This window comes from Notothenia rossii (assembly GCF_949606895.1).
Source record: "Notothenia rossii genome assembly, chromosome: 2".
Classification (NCBI taxonomy): Eukaryota; Metazoa; Chordata; class Actinopteri; order Perciformes; family Nototheniidae; genus Notothenia; species Notothenia rossii.
The window spans coordinates 68686674-68714313 of NC_136904.1; the positions used below are offsets into that span (position 1 = coordinate 68686674).

Genomic DNA, 27640 nt, shown 5'->3' on the forward strand with positions numbered 1-27640 from the left:
TCATGAAGAATATGTTTATCTGTTGTCCCCGTTCATAAAGCATAAAACAACAGCATCAGAGTACGGTGCAGTGTCTCTAGATGAGTTTACAGTAGTCCGTCGTTCTTTTTAAACATCCATGTTGTAGTCCGCTGTATAGAAAACTATAGGTTACTTACGTAACCCCAGTTCTCAGAGTAACATGTAGTGAGATGTCTCACTATGGGATGCGCCTAATCGCGGAGCAAACAGAAGCATCAATCTCATTACGCCAATCCTGATTGGCTGGTGATCTTGACGTCAGCGTCAGGGAATCCACCCCCTATAAGTAGCTTGCGCTACGTCGCATGCGTCATTCAAAATAAGCACCTCTTCTCGCTTCACCATAGCAAGGAGGGCCGTCTGGTGAGACATCTCACTACATGTTACTCTGAGAACTGGGGTTACGTAAGTAACCTATAGTTCTCATTCATTACATTACATTGCATTTAGCTGACGCTTTTATCCAAAGCGACTTACAATAAGTGCATTCGACCAGGAAGATACAACCTTGAAGAAAACAGAATCATATAAGTACATCAGGTTTCATAGAGCCAAACATTTCAAGTGCTACTCAACTGGCTTTGGAAAGCCAGCCTTTTATTAGTATTTAAGTGCTTTGTTAGTAATTCAATCGCTCGAAGTGGAGTCTAAAGAGATGAGTTTTCAGTTTGCGCCGGAAGATGTGTAAGCTTTCTGCTGTCCTGATTTCAATGGGGAGCTCATTCCACCATTTTGGAGCCAGGATGGCAAACCCACGTGTTTTTGCTGACGGGAACTTGGGTCCCCCTCGCAGTGCGGGTGCAGCGAGCTGTTTGGCCGATGCAGAGCGGAGTGCACGTGCTGGGGTGTACGGTTTAACCATGTCCTGGATGTAGGAAGGGCCAGATCCATTCACAGCATGGTACGCAAGTACCAGTGTCTTGAAGTGGATTCTAGCAGTTACTGGAAGCCAGTGAAGGGAGCGGAGGAGTGGTGTGGTGTGGGAGAATTTAGGAAGGTTGAAGACCAGACGAGCCGCTGCATTCTGGATGAGCTGCAGAGGTCGGATGGCACATGCAGGTAGACCAGCCAGGAGGGAGTTGCAGTAGTCTAGGCGTGAGAGAGCCTGGACCAGAACCTGCGCTGATGTCTGGGTCAGCTGGGGACGTATCCTCCTGATGTTGTAAAGCATGTATCTGCAACAGCGAGTTGTTGCAGCGATGTTTGCAGTGAAGGACAGTTTGTTATCTAGGACCACACCCAGATTCCTTGCAGTCTGAGTCGGGGAAACAACAGAGGTGCCGATGTTGATTGTTAGGTCAAGAGTGGGACAATCTTTTCCCGGAAGGAAAAGCAGTTCAGTCTTGTCAAGGTTGAGCTTGAGGTGATGAGCAGACATCCACCGAGAGATGTCTGCTAGGCAAGCAGAGATGCGTGCGACGACCTGGGTCTCTGAGCTGGGAAAGGACAGAATTAGTTGGGTGTCGTCAGCGTCGCAGTGGTAGGAAAAACCATGCGGGCTAATGACAGACCCGAGCGAGTTTGTGTACAAGGAGAAGAGGAGGGGACCAAGAACAGAGCCCTGAGGGACCCCTGTAGTTAATTGACAAGGGTCGGACTCGGACCCTCTCCAAGTAACCCTGTAGGTGCGGTCTTTGAGGTATGAGGTGAGGAGGGAAAGTGCAGTGCCTGAAACTCCAAGTTCTTGGAGAGTGCGAAGAAGGATCTGATGGTTCACCGTGTCGAATGCAGCAGACAGGTCCAGAAGGATGATTACAGAGGAGAGGGAGGCTGCTTTAGCAGTGTGCAGTTCATCAGAGACAGCAAGGAGAGCAGTTTCTGTTGAGTGACCTGCCTTGAAACCAGACTGGTGCGGATCCAGAAGGTTTCATTCATAACACTCCGTTCGAGGTCTCACTATGGGATATTGTAGTTCCCGTATTGCCAGACGAGCTTATCTCGAAATTCACCAAACCAACCAGAACTTAACAGGTAGAGCTCTGACTCAACAAGGTGCCCAGCACTGCTCGGGCCACACTAGGAGCAGAGACGTCTAGCCTGTAAAAGCGGACAAAAGTGAGCGGCGAGGACCAGCTCTCTGCTGCACAAATGTCTTGGATGGAAACACCCTTGAACAAAGCCCAGGATGTAGCCAGACCACAAGTCGAATGAGCACGCAGACCCAAAGGTGCCTGCAAACCCTGACTCGTATAGGCCAAAGCAATTGCCTCCACAATCCAGTGGGAGAGCCGTTGCTTAGTAACGGGCATGCCCTTCTGAGGGTTAGCCCAGGACACAAAGAGATGGTCATTATGACGAAACTCTTTTGATCTGTCCATATAAGGCGTAAAGCACGGACTGGACACAGCAAATTCGGCTGCTGTTCCCCGGAGGGACACAGCGGCGGAGGAAATGCCTCAATGTCAATGGGGTTACATGAACCAACCACCTGAGGTATAAAGGCAGGGTTGGGCTTCAGTAACACTCTCGTTTGCCCTGGGGCGAACTGAGTGCATGAAGGATGTACAGATAGCGCATGAATGTCACTGACTCGCTTGGCGGATGCCAGGGCCAGTAACAGCACTGTCTTGAGTGACAGGTGCTTCATGTCAGCTTCTTCCAGGGGTTCAAATGGGGTTAGAGTGAGCCCATCTAAAACCACTATCATGTCCCATAAGGGCACTAGTGACCTGGAAACAGGGAGGAGCCTGCGAGCTCCCTTCATAAAACGGCAGACCAAAGGATGTTGGCTGGCCGTCCTACCCTCAAAGCCCACATGGCATGCAGCAATAGCAGCCAGGTAGACTTTGATCGTGGAGTAAAGCTCTGTGTTTTTCAATTAGTTCCTGTAGAAATGATAAAATCACTCCGACAGGGCATTGAAAAGAGGTGTGCCCTTTTTGAAGGCACCATTCCTCAAACACCCTCCACTTACAGTCATAAAGAGACCTGGTAGAGGAAGCTCTCGCACTCTGAATAGTGTTTATCACCTTCTGTGGGAGACCCACTGTATTCAGATTGTACCACTCACGGGCCAGGCCCATAGGGCCATGCGCTCCGGGTGTGGGTGAAAGATCGTCCCCCCCCGCCTGAGACAGTATGTCTCTGCGTAGGGGGAGCTGCCACGGCTGACCGCACAGCAGTTGATACATCTCCGCCAGCCAGTACATTGCAGGCCAGTGCGGAGCTATCAGGATCATTGTGTGGCGCTGTTCCCTCACTCTGGCCAGAGTTGGGGGTATCAGAGCCAGGGGTGGAAACGCGTAAAGGAGGACCGGAGGCCAAATGTGCGCGAGCGCATCCACGCCGAATGGTGCGTTTTGATCGCGCATTGAAAAGAAAAGCTGACAGTGAGCATATATGCCATAAAGCTGACAGTGAGCTATATGCCATACATTTTTGCACACATTCAAAGTAAATATGTATTCAGTATGATAGCTGTCTAACAGAAGTTAAATCCATTTCTCACTTATTCTGACAATGTACTTAACCCCAAATAAAAGAACCCAATAAAAACAGTTGTTAAATAATAGTGAAGTCACGTTGTAATAACAATAACTCATCTCTCTCTCGTTTTATTTTTGAGCTTTGCCAAAAGCCACTGTGTCAATGTTGTCCTACTTGGGTTGCCGTCCGGAGTTGTCCAATATGGCGGACCATCTCGCACATGCGCACTGCAGATCGGGCAGAGCTGCAGATCGGGTAGTGACACTGGCTTCCAAGCCAATATTTCAAGGATGCTACGTCATCGAGTGCCGCCAAAGTACTGTTCCAATCTCCAGGATACTTGGAATTCCATCGAGGCCGCGTCCTTGGTTTGGGGGAAATTTCGAGGCTGCACATGAGTAGACTTCGCGGAGAATGTCTGAACCGACGCAGCACACATTTAAATGTAAGTATGTAGTTAGGTAGAACACTTTGTTACATTTGTTATCACCAAAAATGTGTTCCGTGAAAGTAAAGCAAGTTCATAGACATCGTGAGGTATTTATTTTCGGTACGGTTTATGTTGAAACCGTTAGAGAGAGTGGCACACTTGTTAGCCTGTTACATTCTTCTTCGTTTTCCGAAGCCGTGCGGCTTGGAAAGGAAAATGACTTGGAAGTACGCTACTACCAAGCCAGCATCCTCGAGATTGAGAAACGGCCGGATTCTCTAAAGTACCACAGTCTCTTCTCCTAAATCCTTTTGAATTATCCTATCCACTATCCCTTAATCAGTTCCTAACGTCTAACCCTATCGTCTATTCCTTGACCTCTGAGTGAACACTCAGAGGTCAAGGAATAGACGATAGGGTTAGACGTTAGGAACTGATTTTTGGATTATCCGACCGCAACCTGGGAGTCTGGGACGCGCTAATTATACAAATGACAAACGGCTCATTTCGGAGGACTCGCGCACGTCTGCTTGACGCCGGGACGACCGGCTGCCCTCCCCGACAGGCACACGGACTCGAAGACCCGCTCATCACTGCGCAAACATCTGTGTGACCACAGTTTTATTTAATATTGGGACTGATCTAAAAGCATAGTTTGATCAGATGTGATATAAGAAATAAAAATGTCTGTACATTGCATGGAATACAGATGAAGAGGAAGGACAAGAAAATAAAATAAATATATATAGAGCAAATCAATCAATCAATGTTTATTTATATAGCCCAATATCCCAAATGTTACATTTGTCTCAGTGGACTTCACAGTTTGTACAGAATATCTGTATGACAATACGACACCCTCTGTCCTTAGACCCTCACATCGTACAAGGAAAAACTTCCAAAGAAACCCCACAGTTTAAAGGGGAAGACGTGCAATAGATTCCGTGTGTAAATCGAAGAGATAATACATTTTACAGCATAGGTAGACCCATAGCCGCGGGAAGTCATTTTTCTCAGGGGGTGCTGCCAAAAGTGGGGAGGGGGGCCGCTTAAAAAAGAAAAGAAAAAATGTGGTGCAGGGCCGGGCCCGGCTGTCAGCGATATGAGCCGCATAAATTGTTTTTTAAAGGCGAGACACAGCAGGCAAAAACCTCGTTTTTCATGCACTGGTCAATTTTGAGATTTAGTGCTATTTTGATTCCATAACATGTTTTCTTTCAGGCTTTTGGAAGGAAAACGTACGAAATACACATTTAAGTGTTTATTTTACTATAGTTTGTTTATTGGCGTCAGTAGATTTCTCCTAAATTCACCAAAAGTTAGCATTCTAACCTAACATAAAGTACCGCGACCGCTGTGTGCACCATGTCAACAGAGATATCCAGTGGCGGCTGGTGGAAAATATTTTTGGTGGGGCTGTTGATATAGTGAGTAAAAACATTTTTTGGGGGAGAAATGACCCCTTAAATTGGGACTTCTGGTGATGTAATGGCCCAATAAAATCGTGGTTCTAGGGCCAGGAACAACCAGGCTGAGTCGGGCTGAGTATGCTAAACTAGAGAGAGAATCGCGGGCAAGGGGGGCTACAACTACAACAAAATGAACATATTTGACCGTGATTTAATTGTAATACACGTTTCAAAATGATGCCGAAGTAACAACATACTGATACCAGATAGTAAAAACCATGAATTAAGGCTTTGACATGTCTGCAGACAGATGGCAGGCGAAAAACCTTTTAAAATGCGTCTTTTCTAATGGAGATTTGGCTAAGCTAACGTTGTAAATGCTCCGACCGTCCACACTCACAACAACGGCCTATACAGACATAAATAAACCAGCGACTGTATTCGCCATGACACAGACAGTATGTGGTTTGTACTTGTTTAACTTTTGTCTAGTTTCTGAAGAGATATGAAGAGCTGTGAGCTCTGAGTGCTAAGAGCTAACAGCTGTGTTGTTTTTCTGGGGAGCTCATTGAAGATGACGTCACGGCTCCGCCTACACTGCGTTACTATAGATACTACCCCAGTTCCTCACGAGTCTAAAAAACAACTCACGTCAACGCACGTAAGCAACGTGGGCGCCAACGTGGGCGCCAACGTGAGCGCTCTCGTGACCAAAATATTTGACGGCGCTGATTGGCTGAAATTATGTTTCGGCGGCACAGTTTACTATTGAGACTTTTGCAACGTGCTGGTTGCTGCTGTTTGGCTCGGGGGCAGCGCCCCGTAATGATAAACTAATGCCAAGGGCAAGGCCAGGCAGGAAACATGTGACTTATCAGTAACTTTAGACATCGTAACACAATTTTAAACAAGATTTTATTGTAGATTATACATTTTACTGATACCAATTGTATGATATTTACCTTGTTCATTAAAAATAAAAAATATAAAATATATATATTTTTTAAATATATATTTTTTTAAATATTTTTTTTTAAATGTAATATTGTTTTTAATTTTTTTTTTTGTATGTGGGAAGAGGTGGGGCAGCGCTCCTAGCGCCCCTATGGGCCGGTCGCCACTGGAGATATCGTTGGAAAGCTCCGTCTCTCTTGCACAATCTCATCGGATCCAAATATGGTCATTTCCTTTGTATCAGCAACCAATCGTGAAAGTACAAAAGGGTCTTAAACCAAGAAACGAAATCTCATTGGCTGGTGTCAACTTCTGACAACCTGATTCGTTCAGATGCGTCACGTGGTGTGCTAAAACACTTCCTGGTTAGCTTTCCGCTAGAAATGTAAAACTCAAAATGGCAAAAGAACGGCGAAAAAAACGTTCACAGAGAAGACAACAACAATTGTCATTTGCATGAAGCAAGATTATACAAAAAACAAATGACCCCGAACATGAAATACCTTCACGGAGTGCGTCGAGGCGCAAGGAGTCATCCAAAGAACAGGAGGGTTTAGCTAGCGCCACACTGCAATCTTTAAGGTCGTTTTCTCCAAATGAGTTTTTTCTCCTACTCTGAGTCCGAAATGTCCACTTCAGTTGAACTTACATACTCCAAACCTTTCAGTTATATTCCTATCAATATTATGAAGGCTTTTACAGAAGGGTTTGTTCATATGTCATTCATAGCCTGAATTATATAAGATGTTATACCTAAAAACATGGTGAAAATTTATATTTTAGGGCTGTTGACAGTATTTTCTGATTTCTGGAGTGTTAAAAAGAGATATCCGAAATCCCTTCTGTAAAAGCTTTAGATGCTAATATGACTACAAAATGAAACAATTATTTTGAACCTGGCTTTATCCAAAGTTCAGATTTCGGTTCCTGAAATGTGTTAAAATATGCGCATATTTAATGAGATAATGGCTCATTTGCATATTCAGAAAACTTGTAATACAAGAAACAATTGGCTTATTGTAGGTAATTAACTGGAGAAATTTCTAGCTGATATCTTGAAGTAAAAAAAAAGTACCCTATTCACCAGGGGTGTCTCGCCTTACTGTTAGGCTTAATAAACCATTATAGACCTACATCACTTAGCAACAGCTGCACATGCCCACATGCTAACTATGGGTCTTACAAACCTACATAACATTACAAATAGTCAGACAATATTATTTACAATATTAATAAAGCTATTAATTCAATTTTAACTGATTGACAAGGCAAAACACTGTACAGCGACAGCATCATTAAAGGAAAAATATCGTCTTACCTTGTGTTTGGGCTTCACAAAACTCCAAATGTAGCCTGGGGTGGCACTAATGAAGACCCTCATTAGAGCAGATACATCCACATTGTCCAAAATGTTACTATGGACATGCATCAAAGTCAGATGTGTCAGTCTCTTCTGTGTCATATTACTCTCAAGGTGGTGGGCTGAGGAGTAGCTGGTGGTCCACTCTTTTTATTGGGTTGTTTGTTGGAGAAAAAAATCTAAAATCCTTTTTTGCGCCATCCTAGAAATGTGTCACTCTGCAGTGTGTGTGTCGCGTCAATTACGTCACTCTCCCACGACCTAAGACCTAGATAACTCGGATTTTATTTATTTGGAAAATAAATTCAATACAAATATATACTATGACTATTATATGCTACTGTATACAGCTAATTTTATTTTAAGTAAGATCATAACTATTTTATGTAGTTTAATCATTTTTATTTAGGTGGTCACTCAGTTTTTAAAATGTACACCACTCGCCAACAGGGGGTGCTGCAGCACCCCCAGCACCCCTACTTCCCGTGGCTATGGGTAGACCAAACGTTTGGAAATACATGTGTCTAAAATAAGAAGATGAATCCATGACAGTGTTTCCCCTATATACAAATAGTGGCAGCGCAGCGCCGCTGCTGAAATATGCGTGCCGCTGCTAGGGGCCAGCCAGCCAGCCAGGGAGTTCACTTTTTTTTTAATTTAATTAAAATAATAATAAGTGGCGACCCTTTTTTCTTTTTGATTGTTTGTTATGTGGTTTTGTAGTATTTTTGTTAATGTATGTTCAATAAAGGTGTATTTTTGCTAAATCTTGAGACATTGCCACTGTATGTATAGGGCGCCAGACAGGGACGTGCACAGACATTTTGCGGGGCAGGAGCTCAAGTGAGGAAAAAGGGCACTTCCCATAATAATTTATAAAATACTTACTGACACATTTATTTTAATACCCTCACACTCACGCAATTGTTTAATACTCAACATAATTCTACTAACACTACGCACAAGAGCAGACAACAATCACAACTATGAAGTTACTGTTTAAGGACATTACAGGCAAACATTTCGTTTTTTCATGTACTTGTACATTTTGGTCTATTTTGCTTCCATGTCTTCTTTCACTAATGGAAAGAAAACTTCCAAAAAACACATATAAATGGTGTTCGTTTTACTACCTCTCTGAATCAATCTATAGATTTAAAGCTAATCTGCATATTTAAACATAACATTTCTGGGGAAAATACTGACTTGACTATCTGGGTATTTTGTGAGGTACGGAGCCCTGGAAGGTTCATAGAGAGAAAAATAAGCGTCAAAAGCGTGGCCTCAATTTAAATAAAACGAGGCCACGCTTTATTAACTTTTGCGCACGCTTTATTAACTCGTGCGAACGAGAAAGTAAAACGTGGCCTCGTTTTATTTATTTTTCTCTCTATGAACCCTCCAGGGCTCCGTAGTGAGGTGATATGTGTATATTTTATTTTTGTATCCTTTTCCCCTGCAATGCCTTGGTAATTGCATGCAAATTGGCGCAATTTAATTAGGCTATATGTAATGCCTAATTTGCAATATTAGATACACATTTTACTGTATTCACCTGTAGTGTCTCCCCTTAAGTACAGTACATCAGCCTACCTACGCCCATGATAAATTGCCATAGCTAAACCTTGAGCTAACTAATCCATTAGCCACCACCTTAGTTAACTATTTGTTTTTTGGCTTTTGGCTAAGCTCTGTAAACTAGAGGCACTGGAAGTTTACTCATTTGTTCATCACCACTCACGTTCAAACAAGCCAAGAAAAGCAGGCATAACATGGGACTGTGAGGTGGGAGGTGCTGCTACCTGTCTGTCTGAGGTGACTGGCGATGACTGTCCGCACTGCTGTGCGCGAGACGTGGAGGGGGTAGGGTAGAGAGAGCATTTGTTATTCAATCAATATATTTTTGGAAAGGGAAACTCTATGCAAACAGGAGTAGATATATATTCATTTATTAAAAATAAATATTTAAAAAAATTAAAAAATAACTTTTTCTGGAGGAAGAAAAAGGGCAGGGGCTCAAGCCCACTTTGATGTCTATGTGTGCACGTGCCTGGCGCCAGATCTGGGGGGCGCTGCGCTGGTAGCTCTGGGAGGGGAAAAAACATTTTTGACTGTTGGCGCTCATCCTAATTTTCGGCCTTGATGTAACAACATTCATAATTAAGTAAATGTAACACCCTTTTCACCCCGGTTACACTTTTCATTTGCCCTGTACGATGGGCACTGTAAGTGATGAAAGTGGGGGATGTTGGCTTATCAGGCGCCCGCAGCTCACAGCTAAAGTGCGAGCGTGGGAGCGAGCGAGGGAGAGAGAGAGAGGGCGCACCGGTACCGGCGCTGTTGTTATTAGAATCTATTGCTAGCTGCGCTAACGGATTTAAGAAGTAGATGTTTCTACAACCAGGATGGAGGAGAGCTCTCCTGTCAGACTGAGAGGCTCAGTGAGGTAAAGGACTCTCTCAGTGTTTAGATAGTTAATTTTAGTCTAAAGGCCCTGACACACCTACCCGATTTTGGGAGTCAGAGGCCGCCAGAGGCAGTCGGGCATTCGCGGCGCCCCACTCAGGTTGGTGTGTCCCGCAGCGTCGTTGCTTTACGGCACATTTTCACACCTCACGCGGTGAAATCACTCTGATTGGCTGTTGCCTCTTTTGAATGACGAATACACACTACCGCTGCCTGCTGGTAAAGGACAGTTATTGCCACTCGTCGACTGAAGGCTTTGCGGTGTGTTCGTAGGCGGGCGACGTAGCCGACGTAGCGGACGTAAAAGTCGTGGGACGCCTTCGGTACGCGTTCTTTGGTCTCAGGTTGGTGTGTAGCGGCCTTAAGTCATCTCAGTGGGTCTCAAACGTTTTGACCACAAATTATGTAAACACATATTTCCAAGGCACTCCTTTATAATTATTAGGATAAATAAAAACAGGTTTGAAATCATTCCAATGTATACTATAGGAAAGTAAACCAAAAATATCGTTTAAAGTTGGAGAGATAGAAAAATATGCATGAATAAATAAATGTTAACTAGTTAAAATAAGATATGAATGAACAACAAAAATAAAATAAGTTACATTTATTTGTTATTGGCTATGGTAGGTTATTGGTTATGTTCATATACTTATTTGATTATTAAAATGTAAACCGATCTTTTTCATATGGGTGTTTTAGAGTTGTACCTACTAGATCAGGTCTGCGTCTATCATTTTTACAACCCAGTTTAGATCCTACTTCCGCATTACGCAAGCATCGACGCAGCGTTACGTCACAGCATAAACCTGGTGTTACATCCCTATGGTTACATCACTGCCTCACGCGGCACACCCGCGAAATCTGAATCTGACAAGCGAAATACCGTTCTTTTAAACGCCGCATAATATACAATATAATAGTGCTTCTTTGTCAATATGACTGACGACCACACTTATGCATTGCTGAGGTAATGTTAAATCATTTAATACCTCCTGCAGTTGATGCAAACAGGTAAGTGGATCATGCAGTCAACTTGGGATTGTATCCTGGGACTTCAGCATTCAGCAGTCCCCTGTTCCTACCTCACCCCTCCCACTGTCCCAGCCTTGACCTGGTGAGACATATACACCAATTCAAAAGCATGATTATTACACAGTCAACCCTTATTCAGAGTGCCTAATAAATGTATATATTTATTTTACAGTGCAGATTTTGGCGTTTTTGGGACCATCGCACATGTGTGTAATAATAATAATAATAGATTTAATTTGTTAGCGCTTTTACAGGTGCTCAAAGACGCTTTACAGATAATAGTTAAGAGAAAAGAAAAGAGAAGAAAGGAACAACAAATAAATATATAGTTAAAGTTAAAGTCAAATAATACAAAAACAATCACACATTAAAAGCCAGATTGAAGAGGTGAGTTTTTGTGAGTTTTTTTAAGGTGGTGAGGTCGGTGTAGTCTCTGATGGGTTGTGGGAGTGAGTTCCAGAGGGAGGGGGCAGCGACGGAGCAGGCTCTGTCCCCCCAGGTCCGGTGATTGGTGCGGGTGGGGATGGATAGGAGGTTGGCTTCTGATGAGCGGAGGCAGCGGGAAGGGGTGTGGTGGTGCGGCAGGTCTGTGAGGTAGGGGGGGCCTGATTGTTGAGGGCTTTGTGAGTAATGAGGAGGACTTCGAAGTGGATTCTTTGACGGACGGGGAGCCAGTGGAGGTTCTGGAGGATGGGAGTCATGTGGTCTCGGGAGCGGGTGTGGGTGAGGAGGCGGGCAGCAGAGTTCTGGATATGTTGGAGTTTATTGAGGAGGTTGGATGGTATGCCATAGAGGATGCTATTGCAGTAGTCGAGTCGTGAAGTGATGAATGCATGAATCAGGGTTTCAGCAGCAGAGGAGGAGAGTGATGGGCGGAGACGGGCAATGTTTTTGAGGTGGAAAAAGGCGGTCCTGGTGATGTGATTTATGTGGTGGTTGAATTTGAGCTGACTGTCTAAAATGATTCCGAGGTTGCGGATGTGAGGGGGGGGAGATAGAGTGTGGCTGTCAATGGTGAAGTTGAAATTCTGGATGTCTTTGATACGGGATGGGGGGCCGATGATGATGATGTCTGATTTGGCACTGTTCAGTTGGAGATAGTTTGTTTGCATCCATGCTTTTATTTCTGAGAGACAGTTGGTGAGAGTGGAGTGTGTTGTGGGGGTGATGGTTTTTGTTGACATATAAAGTTGGATGTCATCGGCGTAGCAGTGAAATTGAAGGTTGTGGCGACAAATTATTTTGCCAATGGGGAGCATGTAGAGGATGAAGAGGAGGGGGCCAAGCACCAAACCCTGGGGGACGCCTTGGGACAGAGGAGCAGTGGAGGAGGTGTAGTTGTTGATGTTGATAAACAGATTTCTGTCGGTGAGGTAGGATTTCAGCCAGGAGAGTGCAGTGTCAGTGATGTTGAGTGATGATTCGAGGAGGGACCGCAGGATGGTGTGGTTGATGGTGTCGAATGCTGCGGTGAGATCGAAGAGGATGAGGATGTTCAGGTTGCCGGAGTCAGAGGAGAGGAGGAGGTCATTTGTGATTTTGAGAAGAGCTGTTTCGGTGCTGTGTTTTGATCGGAAACCGGATTGAAATGGCTCGAAGAGGTCATTGGAGCTGAGGTGGGATTTTGGTTGTGAGGCAATGACACGTTCAAGTATTTTTGACAGAAAGTGGAGATTTGAGATGGGCCGGAAGTTGGACATGATGTCAGGTGTGAGTCCAGGTCTTTTGAGAATGGTTGTGACAGCAGCCAGTTTGAGAGAGTGGGGAACTGATCCAGATCTGAGGGAGGAGTTAATGATGGTGGCGATGAGCTGGGAGATGGCAGGGAGGCTCTCTTTAACAAATTTGGAGGGCATTGGGTAAATGTGTGCAGGTGGAGTTAATTCCAGTCATGAAGTGGGACAGTTGCATGGGGGTCACAGGGGAGAAGTGGGACAGGGGCTGTAAGGTGAAGGGGGGGAGCCAGGAGGGGAGATGGGGGGTGCTGATGAGGGTGTCAGATTTCTGTAAATGTTGCTGATTTTGGTTTGGAAAAACGAAAGGAAGGAGTTGCACTGTTCGGTGGTGAAGGACGAGGTGGCGTTGTCACAGGGTTTGAGAAGTTTGCTGATGGTAGACAAGAGACGCTTGGGGTTGCTGGAGCCAGACTGAATGAGTTGTGAGTAGTAATTCGACCGTTACTGTACTGCTGGAGATAGTCTTTGTAGATTTGAAGACGGACTGTTAGTGTGGTTTTCTTGTGTTGGCGTTCAAGTTGACGTTTCCTTGATTTCATTTGGCGGAGTTCGGGGGTATACCAGGGGGCGGAGTGTATGAAAGAGACATTTTTAGTTTTTGTGGGGGCAGTTCATTGAGACAGAAGGAGAGGGTGCTGTTATAATAGTCCACAAGTTCAGATGGGTTTTCAGAAAGTGGGGGGGGGGGAGACAGACATCTTGCAGGTAATGGAGGCAGTGATTGCTGAAGGTGAGATGGATTTGAGGTTTCTGTAGGTTATTGTGCGTTTTTGCTTTTGGGCGGGGATGAGGATGTTGATGTCCATGATGATGGCCAGGTGATCAGAGATGTGGAGATTGAGGCAGGACAGATGATGGATGGTGAGACCAGTGGAGCAGACCAAGTCCAGGATGTGACCACGGCTGTGTGTTGGGAAGTTGATGTGTTGAGAGAAGTTGCAGCAGTGAAGGGTTTCCTTAAATTCAGAGGCATATTTGCAGGTCGGGTCGTCAACATGAATGTTAAAATCACCTAAGAGGAGAACAGATGGGGATATGGCAGAAAGCTGAGTGAGAATGTTAGAGAGGTCGGAGAGAAAGGAGGGGTTTGACTTCGGGGGACGGTAGATGATGGCTGTGACCAGGGGAGTGGGACCAGAGAGTTTAAAGATCAGGGGCCGTATTCACAAAGGATCTTAGGGCTAAAAGTAGCTCCTAACTGGCGAATTTAGGAGAAACTCCTAAACATAATGAGCGTGTCAGTCTTAAATTTAGGACTCCTAATTTTATTCACGAAGAGCAATTCACAAAGTATTTTAGGCCTAAAAGTAGCACCTAAGTTTAGGAGAGCTTAAAAGTCCTCGAGAGGACTCCTAACTCAGTAAGACCTATTCACAAAGAATCTGAAAATGGCTGCGAGACTAAATGTTTTGGAGACAATGGAAGACTGTGAATTGATCAAGAGATATAGGCTAAATCGTGAGGGTATCAAACTTGTTGTGGAATTAGTGCGGGATGCAATAACATCCCCGACTAACAGGAATAACCCGATTAGTCCGGAAATAAAATGTTTGGCAACACTGCGATATTTAGCAACAGGGAAAATGCAACTTTGCAATGCCGACGATTTAGGAATATCGCAACCATCAGTCAGCCGTGCCATAAACCAAACCATCAACACGCTCTCTCGACCACATATCATCCAACAGTTTATCCGGTTTCCTTTGGACAATCAACAACTACACAGGATCAAAGCCAACTTCATGGCAATTGCAGGTATGCCCGGTGCGGTCGGTGCTATTAACGGGACGCACATAAAAATAATTGCGCCATCAAAAGATGAGGACGTGTTCGTCAATAGAAAGAAAGTACATTCCATCAACACGCAGATTGTTTTCATTCATCATGATAGGGAGGCTTGAACGGCGGTATGGGCTGTTATTGAAAGTGTTTAAGTGCTGGAAATATGCTCATTGGATAATAGTTTGCGGGGTGCTTTTAATTGCCTCCTTGATTTAATGCAATTTATGTCACGGTTTGTGAAACAAGCAGGACCCAAACGCAGATTTAAACTGAAACTTCCTTTATTTCAAGGCTATGAGATATATGTACAATGACAAACAGAACACTCACCGCAGAACTAGTCTGGGAACAAGACGAACCGACCAAGACAGACAGACAACCCAGAACTTAAATACACACAAGACTCAATCACACAACAACACACAGGTGAGGAGGGAGGAGAAAACACAGGGGCCCAGGTGAACATAATCAGACAATTAGACACACCAGGGAAACTAATGACAAGAGGAAAACACAGGGGAAAGGACCGGACAATAACCCAAAGGAAAACATGACATGGAAAACAGCAAAAACACCCAAACCTACAAAACTATAAACGTGACATAACATGAGAATCGTGACACAATCCCCCCCTCAAGGGACGGATTCTAGACGTCCCAAAAAAACAAAAATCCAGCAGGGTGGGTGGAGGGGGTCTGGAGGACGGGTCTCGGGCGAACGGCCCGGGGGCAAGGCAGAGTTCAAAAAAGGGGGAATTCGGGCGGACGGCCCGGGGGCAAGGCAGAGTTCAAAAAGGGGAATTCGGGCAGACGGCCCGGGGGCAAGGCAGAGTCCATGGAGGGAATCTCAGGCGGACGGCCGGGGGCAAGGCAGAGTCCGAGGAGGGGTGAAGACCAGACAGGTCAGGAGCCGGTGTCGGCAAGATCCCCCATGGAAGAGGACACAGGACCGGCAGGACCCCCGGCAGGAGAGCAGTTGGCGGAATCCCCAACGTGACAGGACATGGAGTTGGCAGGACCCCCAGCGGAAGAGTAGTCAGCGGGACCTCCAACGTGGCAAGACATGGAGTTGGCAGGACCCCCGGCAGAAGAGCAGTCTGCGGGACCTCCAACGGCTCAGGACATGGGGTTGGCAGGACCCCCGGCAGAAGAGTAGTCTGCGGGACCTCCAACGGGACACGACATGGAGTTGGCAGGACCCCCGGCAGAAGAGTAGTCTGTGGGACCTCCAACGGCACAGGACCTGGGGTTGGCAGGACCCCCGGCAGAAGAGCAGTCTGCAGGACTTCCAATGGCTCAGGACATGGGGTTGGCAGGACCCCCGGCAGAAGAGTAGTCTGCGGGACCTCCAACGGGACCAGACATGGAGTTGGCAGGACCCCCGGCAGAAGAGTAGTCTGCGGGACCTCCAACGGCACAGGACATGGGGTTGGCAGGATCCCCGGCAGAAGAGTAGTCTGCGGGACCTCCAACGGGACCAGACATGGAGTTGGCAGGACCCTCGGCAGAAGAGTAGTCTGCGGGACCTCCAACGTGACGAGACATAGAGTTGGCGGGACCCCCGGCAGAAGAATAGTCTGCGGGATCTCCAACGGCTCAGGACATGGGGTTGGCAGGACCCCCGGCAGAAGGGCAGTCTGCGGGACCTCCAACGACACTTGAGTGGGTTGGTTCGCCAACAGAACCCGGGGAGCTGGCGTCGGACGGACAGCCAACAGGAGACGAGGTGCTGGAGTCGGCCGGTATGCCGACAGGACTCGGGGAGCTGGCGTCGGACGTACAGCCATCAGGACACGGGGAGCTGGCGTCGGACGGACAGCCAACCGGAGACGAGGTGCTGGAGTCGGCCGGTACGCCTACAGGACTCGGGGAGCTGGCGTCGGACGAACAGCCAACCGGAGACGAGGTGCTGGAGTCGGCCGGTATGCCAACAAGACACGGGGAGCTGGCGTCGGACTGACAGCCATCAGGACACGGGGAGCTGGAGTCGGCCGGTACACCGACAGGACTCGAGGAGCTGGCGTCGGCCGATGAGTCAGCAGGTGACGAGGAGCCGGAGTCGGGACCATGGTTACTGGAGCCGGCACTGAAGCCGGGAACATGGCTGTAAGGTCCGGTTCTGGAGCCGGAAACATGGCTGTAAAGTTCAGTTCTGGAGCCGGAAACATGGCTGTGTGGGCCGGCACTGGAGCCGGAAACATGGCTGTAAGGTCCGGTTCTGGAACCGGAACCATGGCTCTTGGGGCTTGAGCTGCTAGCTTGGCCTTGCGACTCCTCCTCTTAGCAGCCGCCTGAATACTCCGTGGACCTCCATAAGCCAGACGAGTTCCAGAATATGACTCCTGGACAGGAGCAGGAACTGGGGCAGAAGCATGGGTTGACTGCAGACGGAACCCACTGAGGCGTATGGTGCCAGGTTGGGAATTGGGAGGCCGGGAGCTAGCATGCCTGGGGCTAGCAGGCTGGGAATCACACACAGGGAGGATCTTTGGAATCCAGCCAGGTAAGAACTTCACCATACCTGGTTTCTCTCTAGCCATCTGGCGCGCCTCCGACAACACAGCCTCCCGCTGCTGAACTCCGGGTGCTCTCTTCCATCTATCCGAGCAGTTAGCCAAAAAAAAGGAAAAATTTAATAATTCCAACTCGAACGGATCTGCTGGACCCATTTCTTGGTCGGTTCGTAGTGTCACAGTTTGTGAAACAAGCAGGACCCAAATGCAGATTTAAACTGAAACTTCCTTTATTTCAAGGCTATGAGATATATGTACAATGACAAACAGAACACTCACCGCAGAACTAGTCTGGGAACAAGACGAACCGACCAAGACAGACAGACAACCCAGAACTTAAATACACAAAAGACTCAATCACACAACAAGACACAGGTGAGGAGGGAGGAGAAAACACAGGGGCCCAGGTGAACATAATCAGACAATTAGACACACCAGGGAAACTAATGACAAGAGGAAAACACAGGGAAAAGGACCAGACAATAACCCAAAGGAAAACATGACATGGAAAACAGCAAAAACACCCAAACCTACAAAACTATAAACGTGACATAACATGAGAATCGTGACAATTTACGTATTTTTATTGTTTGCTCTCTCTCTTTAACGTGCATATACAACGTCATTATCGTGGTCTGCACAAACTTGTCATCATGCGTGTATTCTGCTAACTGCACTGTCCATAACTATTTGATAGGAATACATTTCTAGCCAATCAATCAATCAATCAATCAATGTTTATTTATATAGCCCAATATCACAAATGTTACATTTGTCTCAGTGGACTTCACAGTTTGTACAGAATATCAGTATGACAATACGACACCCTCTGTCCTTAGACCCTCACATCGTACAAGGAAAAACTTCCAGAGAAAACCCCACAGATTAAAGGGAAAAATGGGAGAAACCTCAGGGAGAGCAACAGAGGAGGGATCCCTCTCCCAGGACTGACAGACGTGCAATAGATGCCGTGTATAAATTGAAAAGATAATACATTTGCAACATAGGTAGTCCAAATGTTTGGAAATGCATGTGTGTATAATAAGAAGATGAATCCACGAGGATATCCATCCAGGACTTATGATCCAGGACCACAGCCACGACTCAAGATCCAGGACTCGCAATCCATGACACAGGACCGCAGGATCATCCATGACTCCGGATCCCGGCGTATATAGACACCAAAAAGAAAGAAATTTGGGGAAGCTGGGTTAATCGGAACATGAGAGTACACAGGTATAGACAGAGAGAAGGAAGAAGTAAGATGTCCCCCGACAAACTAAGCCTATATTAGCAAAACTAGGGGCTGAATCTAATCAGCCCTAACTATAAGCTTTATCAAAAAGGAAGGTCTTAAGCGCACTCTTAAAAACGGATAGGGTGTCTGCCGTCCGAACACAAACTGGAAGCTGATTCCACAAAAGTGGAGCTTGATAAGAAAAGGCTCTGGCTCCCATTGTACTTTTAGAGACTCTAGGAACAACCAACAACCCTGCATTTTTGGAACGCAATGCCCTAGTAGGACAATAGGGTATAATGAGTTCTTTAAGGTAAGATGGCGCCTGCCCATTAAGGGCTTTGTAGGCGAGAAGAAGAATTTTAAATTCTATCCTGTGTTCTATAGGGAGCCAGTGTAAGGCAGCCAGAACAGGAGTAATGTGGTCCCTTTTCCTAACTCTGGTTAGTACACGAGCTGCAGCATTTTGAATCAGCTGAAGCGACTTGACTGACTTCTTGGTACACCCTGATAATAAGGAGTTACAATAATCCAGCCTTGAAGTAACAAATGCATTGACTAGTTTCTCTGCATCGTTTTGAGGCAAGATATGCCTGATTTTTGCAATGTTACGTAGATGGAAGTAGGCGGTCCTTGAAATTGATTTTATGTGGGTGTTAAAGGATAAATCCTGATCAAATATAACACCAAGATTCCTTACAGTCTCACTGGAGGCCAAATTAATGCCATCCATAGTTAATATATCTTTAGATAATTTGTTTCGTAGATTCTTCGGGCCAAGTACAATAACTTCAGTTTTGGTCGTGTTTAACATCAAAACATTTAAGGTCATCCACGTTTTTAAGTCCTTGAGGCAGTCTTGAATTTTATTTAGATGATTAATTTCATCAGGCTTGATTGATAAATATAGTTGAGTATCATCCGCATAACAATTAAAGTTTACAGAATGATTCCTTATAATATTGCCTAACGGAAGCATATATAGGGTGAACAAAATAGGTCCAAGCACTGAGCCCTGTGGCACTCCATGGCTAACTTTGGTTTGCATGGAAGATTCATCGTTGACACGTACAAACTGAGAGCGTTCAGATAGATAGGACCTAAACCAGCCTAAAGCAGTTCCCTGTATGCCAACTAAGTGCTCTAGTCTTTGCAATAGGATATCACGGTCGATAGTATCAAATGCAGCACTAAGATCGAGCAAGACAAGAATAGAGACAAGTCCCTTGTCAGAGGCTATTAGAATGTCATTTGTGACTTTAACCAGAGCTGTCTCTGTGCTATGTTGTGTTCTAAAGCCAGACTGAAAATCTTCAAATAAATCATAGTTTTTTAAGTAATCACACAGCTGTTTTGCGACTGCTTTCTCAAGAATTTTTGAGAGGAACGGAAGATTAGAAATAGGTCTATAGTTGGCTAAAACCTCTGGATCGAGGTTGTGCTTTTTAAGAAGCGGTTTTATCACTGCTACTTTGAATGATTGTGGAACATAGCCTGATAATAAAGACATATTCATAATATTTAATAAAGAAGTGCTAATTAATGGAAAAACTTCTTTTAACAGCTTAGTTGGAATCGGGTCTAAGATACACGTTGATGGTTTAGAAGAGACAATCATTGAATTTAATTGTTCAAGGTTTATGGCTGAAAAGCATTCTAGTTTACTATCTAGTGTAATATTAGAACTTACGTTTCCGGGAGCTGTTGATAACACTATACTGGTCAAAGGCAAGAGGTCATTGATTTTGTTTCTAAGGAGTAACAATTTTATTGTTAAAAAAGCACATAAAATCATTACTACTGAGTGCTATGGGAATAGAAGGCTCAGTCGAGCTGTGGCTCTCTGTCAGCCTGGCTACAGTGCTGAAAAGAAATCTTGCATTATTCTTATTCTCATCTATTAATGAAGAGTAGTATGCTGCTCTCGCTTTACGCAGTGCTTTCTTATATTCATTGAGAGTAATATGCCAAATTAAACGAGATTCTTCAAGTTTAGTGGAACGCCATATCCTTTCAAGTTGTCTCGACTTTTGCTTTATTTTGCGGGTTTCGGCATTATGCCATGGAGCTAATCTATGTTGTTTTATTTTCTTCTTTTTCAAAGGAGCAACAGAGTCTAATTTTATTCGCAGCGCATCTGTAGCACTATCAACAACATGATCAATTTGGGGTGGTGTACATTTTGTATAAGTTTCCTCCCCTACATGCAGACATGCTATCGAGTTAAGTATTGGTGGAATCTCTTCCTTAAATTTGGCTATAGCACTAACAGATAGGTTTCTGCTGCAGGAGCTTTTGGCTAATGCTTTGTAGTCTAGTAACAGTACTTCAAAAGTTACTAAGAAATGGTCGGATAAAGCAGGATTATGCGGTTCGACTAATAGTTGCTCAATTTCAATACCATAAGTCAGAACAAGGTCAAGAGTGTGATTATAGCAGTGGGTTGGTTTATTTACACTCTGACAGAAACCAACAGAATCTAATATAGAGTTAAATGCAACAGTAAGGCTATTTGTATCATCGTCAACATGAATATTAAAGTCACCTACGATAATTACTTTATCTGTTTTAAGTACCAAAGCTGATAAAAACTCAGAGAATTCTGATAAGAATTCTGAATAAGGACCTGGTGCACGGTACACTGTAACAAATAAGATTGGCTGCAAAGTTTTCCAGGTCGGATGCGTAAGACTGAAAATGAGGCTTTCAAAGGAGGTATCATTTAATTTTTGTTTAGTATTGATAAGTAAACTTGAGTCAAAGATTGCTGCAACTCCACCTCCTCGGCCCGTGCCTCGGGCAATATGAGTATTGATATGGCTGGGTGGAGTGGCCTCATTTATGCTGACATATTCTTCATGTCTCAACCAAGTTTCAGTGAGACAGCATATATCAATATTATAATCTGATATTAAATCATTTACCAGTATTGCTTTAGATGCTAGAGATCTTATGTTTAAGAGACCACATTTAATCTTCCTGTTTTGTTGCACTGTAGTAGTTGTTACATTTACTTTTATTAGGTTATTATGTATGACACCTCTATTAGGTTTTACCTTAAATTGTCCTTGGCCAGACACACACACCGTTAATATTGGGTATTTTATTGGGGTCGGGATTCCTATGGATGACTGCCTAGGAGAGAGCGCAGAGAAGCGTGTAAGACTGCGACTCTGCCTCCTGGTCTCAACTCCAGTTTGTCATGGATTAAGTCCACAGAGCCCTGAAATGTTTGCCGAAATGAGATTTGCACCTTCCAAAGTAGGATGAATGCCGTCTCTCTTAATCAGACCAGGTTTTCCCCAGAAGGCTGTCCAATTATTCACGAAGCCCACATTGTTTGCTGGGCACCACCAAGACAACCAGCGCTGAAATGATGACATGCGGCTATACATGTCATCATTGATCAGATTGGGGAGGGGACCAGAGAAGATTACGGTGTCCGACATTGTTTTAGCATAACTACACACCGACGCCACATTAAGTTTGGTGCATTCTGATTGGCGTAAACGAACATCATTACCACCGACGTGAATAACAATCCTACTGTATTTACATTTATTTTTAGCCAGCAGTCTAAGATGCGCCTCAACGTCGCCCGCTCTGGCCCCCGGAATGCATGTGACTGTGGACGCTTCGGTCTCTAAATTCACGTGTCTCATAATAGAGCTACCAATAACCAGAGTTGGCTTCTCAGCGGGTGTCTCGCTGAGTGGGGAATATCTGTTAGATACGTGAACGGGTTGGTGGGGACCTGCGGGTTTCGCGTTATGCCCCTTCTGAACAGTCACCCATTCTCCCTGCTGCTCGGGAGTTGCCGGGGGACGGCTAAGAGGAGCTACCTTTTGCCGGTCCGCACCGGCTAACATGGGCTTTTCTGTAGCTGAGTTATTTTCTAAGATGCGGAGCCGGGCTTCTATGGCTAAGATTCCCGCCTCCAACCTAACAACTATACTACATTTAACACATGTATCGGTACCAGTAAAGGAGGTAGGGGAGTAACCAAACATGAGACAGTTAGAGCAGGAAATAGCACCCGAGGGTGGGGAAAGAGCCATGGCTAGCTATCAAGCTAAAGTAGCTACCGTTAGCAAACCCGAAAAGAGTGTAGGCAACTGTGGAGTTACAGTCGCTAAGAGAAGGAGAGTTTGTGAGTGCTTAAGCTGTAGTAACGTGTGATTACAACGTCAGGCAGTTGCCGTGATCAAGAGTTTTAAAACGATCGATTAAGTTAAGATAATAAGCTATCAGCAACAGAACAGGCACACGGGATACCCGAAGATGACAACAACAACCGGAAGTTACAACATGCTTACCGCAATAGTGGTCCGTGTAGAAAAAGTGTATGAAATGAAGATTGATGCAGGGCACAGAGAAAACCTGACATTGACACAAAGCTTGAAACTCTGTAGCCAAGGATATTTCCTTGTTTTAGTGGGCTCGTTTGTGGGATGTTGCGGATGAGTTTCACCGAGACCGCCTGCTCTGAACAACCAATCACCGTACTGACCGCTTCTAAACTCATGCACGAGAATCGACGTAATCCATAGCAACGGCGCGTCACTCTTAGTTCACTCTTAGTGATTTATCCTTAGTATGAGTAGGTCTCAGCGGCTTTGTGAATAACTTTTAAGAAAAAACTCCTACTTAAAATGTTTTAGCGCGAGTTAGGAGCACTCCTAGCGGTAAGATAAAATGCTTTGTGAATACGGCCCCAGGTGCTCAAATGAAGAAGCATCAGGGGTGGGGATTATGGTAGCTTTTATTTCCTTTCTGATAATAGCAGCTATACCACCACTCCGCCCTTGTGGGCGAGGTTTGTCAATGTATGTGACTCCTGGTGGGGTGATTTGATTTACAGAAAAATAGTCCAGGGGTTTTTGCCAGGTTTCGGTCAGATACATAAAGTCCAGGTTATTGTCTTTAATGAATTCATTCATAATGTGGCTTTTATTGTGGATGGAGCATGTGTTGAGCAGGGCTGCTCTGAGGTGACGTTGCATTGGGGGGGGTTGTGTGGACCGGGGGAGTGGAAGGACATTGGTCCGATTCACGTGTTTTTTGTTGTGATGGCGTAGTGTGGGCGTGTGACAGGACCGAATGGACGGGATGGAGTGTGGAGACGTGGAATGAAATAAAAACTTACGGCCAGAGCCTCTGTGTGGAGGACGGAGTTTGCGGAGTATTTCATTATCTGCGAGGATGTCCATGCAGTCCGGAGGCAGGCGGTTATTAAAGGAGTGGAGATCTGACAGGGAGTAGAGCGGCGGCATGATCCCGTGAAGTGGCGCTAGCACGGAGCTAGCTAATGCTGGGGACCCGGGCAGCAGAGACCAGGAGCCGGATGACCGTGGAAGAAGGAGCGGCGTGAGTCCAGATAAAATGAGAGTGATAATCCACAGCATATCAGGAGAAGGATTCCAGTGGTTTCCGGAGGAGAATCGTAGGAGGGGCTGACAGCCTGGTGCAGAGTGGGAGCAGGGTGACCAGCCTACTAGCTTGTTAGCTAGCTTGATAGCCACCGGCTGTAGGCGGCAGGGAGAGACGATGTCAGCGGGGAAGCCGGCTGATTGCAGCGGGATGGGAAGACCCACACGAGCCGTGGAGTTAGGGTGGAGTTGGGGTGGAGACAGAATTGTTAACTCAGCAGACTTCAGGGAGCCGAGGAGCATCTAGGTAGCAGCTGCTAGGTCCGATAATGCTAGCTAGCTAGCGGGCTAGGGACCGGTGAGCAGGAAAGAGCCAGCAGGTAGGAGATAACAACACAAAGATCTCTGTCGATTCGATATAGAGATGCTGCTATTTTTGCTGATGACTGACGTTTCAAAAGTAGAGAACCAGACAGGAGAGGTTCTGATCTGGACTAAAGAACAATATTTGGGGCGGAGGAGCGGCGAATGAACAACGCCAGCACCCTCGGCGACCTGGGGAAAAAATCCTGTGTAAGAAAAAAAAGTGTAAGTAACAAGTATGCTGTATAATCTGCAACAACTGTCAGGTGGTGTTATTGATTATCTTTGCAAAAGAGCCCCCACCAATATTGATTTTGAAAAATATCTTTTAATTGAAATATGGGAGCAAAAACAAAAGGGTAGAATTGATCATACCATATTATGTTATTATTGCAACTGTTTTTATTATATTGTGTTGTTTTGTTTATATATGTACAGTATATATATGTATGTGTGTGTGTGTACAAATGAATTAATATAAAGTGTATATATGTGAGTGTGTGTATAAATGAATGAATACATCTGTGTGTATAAATGAATAAATACATGTGTGAGTACATATAAGTGTTTGTTTATATATATATATATATGTTTATAAATTAATAAATGTGTGTGTATATATATATAAAATAGTATAGATGAAGTACACAGTAATAGACATATAAGTGTGTGTTTATATATATATATATGTTTATAAATTAATGAATGTGTGTATGTATATATAAAATAGTATCATTAAATAATGCTGTCAGATAAATGAAGTACACAGTAATAGTCAAGGTTATATTCAATATTCTGCACTTACACCAGCTGATAAGATATTTAAACGTCTTTTGTTTGTCCTGAAAACGACATTTGAGGATACACACAGGCTATTTATAGATGATAAAACACCAGTAATACAATCTCAGGACTCTTCGATATGGCTTTGATTACAGGATGGTTTACTTTCAGTCAACAAATCCTTTGGAAAGACGAAAAACCACTATTCAATATCCTGCTTTAACGCGACCGCTATAACTGCCGAAGATGAAGTCTATGACGCTATCGCGCAGAGCTATGTCGATCCTTGCGTAATGCGGAAGTGGGCATGGTTAAATCTAAACTGGGTTGGAAAAACGATAGACGCATCAGGTCTCTAGTAATTGTGTGCTCAAAGTGCAACAGATTGAAGTATTTTACTTTAAAATGTTCAAAAAAATCTTCCCGGGGGGGCACACCCCCGGACCACCTTATAGGATATGACGTCCACCCCCCAATTCAAACATATTCATACTATACGGAATATATTTGAAGCCATTTTGACGTATATTACCTATGTCAATAAGTTTCTGTTTTTGTAGAGATTTTTCATTTATTCTTTATAAAATCTCGCCTAGGGCAGCAAATTGGCTAGAACCGGTCCTGGTACTAGGCCTCAAGAGCCTTTCTTGTGCTGGCAGACACATAGAAACAAATTGGCGGGGCGCACTTCGCACGTGCACACACTAAACAATTCCATGCGCTCCACGCTCACATTATGCTGGGCCCACGTGCCTTAGCACCGCTGCTATGACTCCATCCTCGGGGAAACACTGCACGAGGATGTCAACAATCCTGTGGGAGCCATCAGGGAAGTAGTATGATGAGAGTCAGGCAGGACCACAGTGACAGGTTCAGCCACGACTCGAAGTCCAGGACTCAAATCTAGAACTCAGGATAGAGGATCCAGGACACAGGATCCAGGACTCAGGATCCAGGACTCCGGATCCAGGACTCAGGATGCAGGATCCAGGAAACATGATTCAGGATCGAGGGCACAGGACCGCAGCAACAGGATCAGCCACGACTCAGGATCCCGACATGGATAGACACCAAAAAGAAATTTGGGGGAAGCTGGGTTATTCGGAACATGAGAGTACACAGGTACAGACAGAGAAAAGGAAGAAGTAAGGTGTCCCCCGACATTCTAAGCCCATAGCAGCAAGACTAACGTGTCTACCGTGGTGTCTACGTACATGGACTCCCTTAGGATAGGTTGAGGGAAAGGGGTAGCAAGTAAGAAGTAAGAAACAGAGGTGGAGACCCAGAATGTTTGCTTCAGCTGAGTGACAGTTCTCATACATTTTTATATTTTATCTCCCGAGAAATCGAGTCCAGGCAGGTGTCAAAAGAATACGAGTGAAGGAGAAATAAGTGTGAGGGTGGGGGGAAGTAGGAACTCCATATGCAGGCTAAATGCACTGAATTGCTAAAGGACTTAACCACTTCCTATAAATGTTTATTTATGAGATTTAAGTCTCAGTGGGTTGCCCTTATATGTTCAGACAACAGTCCCGCCCTTTGTATGCCCTCTGGTACGGACCACCCTATCGACATGACAACGCCTTTTGTCAATTATCGATACGGTGAAAGTTGGTTAGTTTTAGCCACAAAACTACTTGGTTATGGTTATAATGACTACTTGATATTTAACCTGATACTGTAGGCTCAGAGGAAATTGCTTTTGTTTGCTACAGGGGAATAACTAACACCAGTGTTATTTTGGTGAGCTTTTGACCATCCTGACCAAAGTAACAGGGAGGGTGCCAAATCCGGCAGCCATAACTAGCTGCAATATTTAGAAAGCCCCCTTTAAAGGGACAGTTCAACCGAAAATGGTAACTCTATAGTACTATAAACCAATTTATATATTTTCTTTTTGGTGTGAGTTGTCGAGTGTTTTCGAGATATCAGCATTATATATCTCTACCTTCTCTTTCATATAATGGAACAAGAAAACAATCCAATATGTGTAACTCAAAGCACAAAAAACAACATTAAAATAACTCATTAGAATTGCCTCTTTCCAGGAATTATGACACAGTTACTCAAATAACCAGCAGATCTTGTGTTTAGGAGTTTCAGGAACTATTTTCTTTCTGCTGAAATACAACCACCAACCGTAACACATCTCCTTATGGTTAAGAAGCTTGTGACAGCATGAGATGAAAACGATAATGAGGTTCTTCTCAGGTGAGCTGAACTTGGTAACTAACATAAAACAATTAGATTGAAGAATAGCACTGCAGTTAAGAGGAAATATATTGTATTTTTTTATTTTGGACTGAACTGTCCATTTAAGGTTAAGAGGCAATTAGGGTGATAAAAGTAACCAATGTTGACTCATCCTTCCACCCTGACCTCTCTCTTCTACAAACTGTGTGCCTCTATAATAACGCCTCATTATCTCCCTCTTTGCTCTCAGTGGTGATAAATTCTATGGCCACTATAGGGCTTTGTGATTTGAATGTTAATGTATGTCTGACATTTTTCTTACGAGGACAGTCTTGATCATAAAACCCCACTGTGTGTGTATGAGAAAAACTACGATTACTAAATCTGTTTTTATACTGGAACCAACGAGTAAATGGCATCCTCGTGGATCTTATTACATTGTTAAACATTTTCAGATGTATTGGGATCAACCTATGAATTGTACACTTTACTAATTAATGTATGTATGTTCAGGTTGCGTTATGCTTTGTATTTCCCACAGCAATTATTTTTCATTTACATCCA

At 44.6% G+C, this 27640-nt stretch overlaps 1 protein-coding gene across 4 annotated transcripts in view; it reads right to left on the reverse strand.

Annotated features, from left to right (window-relative positions):
- LOC307028491 (uncharacterized protein) overlaps positions 1-25896 on the reverse strand; it is a 41386-nt gene extending 15490 nt beyond the window's left edge. For 2 of the 4 annotated variants that reach the window (XM_079663560.1, XM_079663559.1), the window contains exon 1: positions 23515-24640. In XM_079663560.1, coding sequence (XP_079519686.1) covers positions 23515-24040 — 526 coding nt within the window. In that variant the 5' untranslated portion in view covers positions 24041-24640. Of the gene's footprint in view, positions 1-11058; positions 11181-21557; positions 24641-25616 lie in introns of those variants that run through there. The other 2 variants (XM_079663561.1, XM_079663558.1) reach the window with 2 other exon arrangements.
- Positions 25897-27640: the final 1744 nt, after the last annotated feature.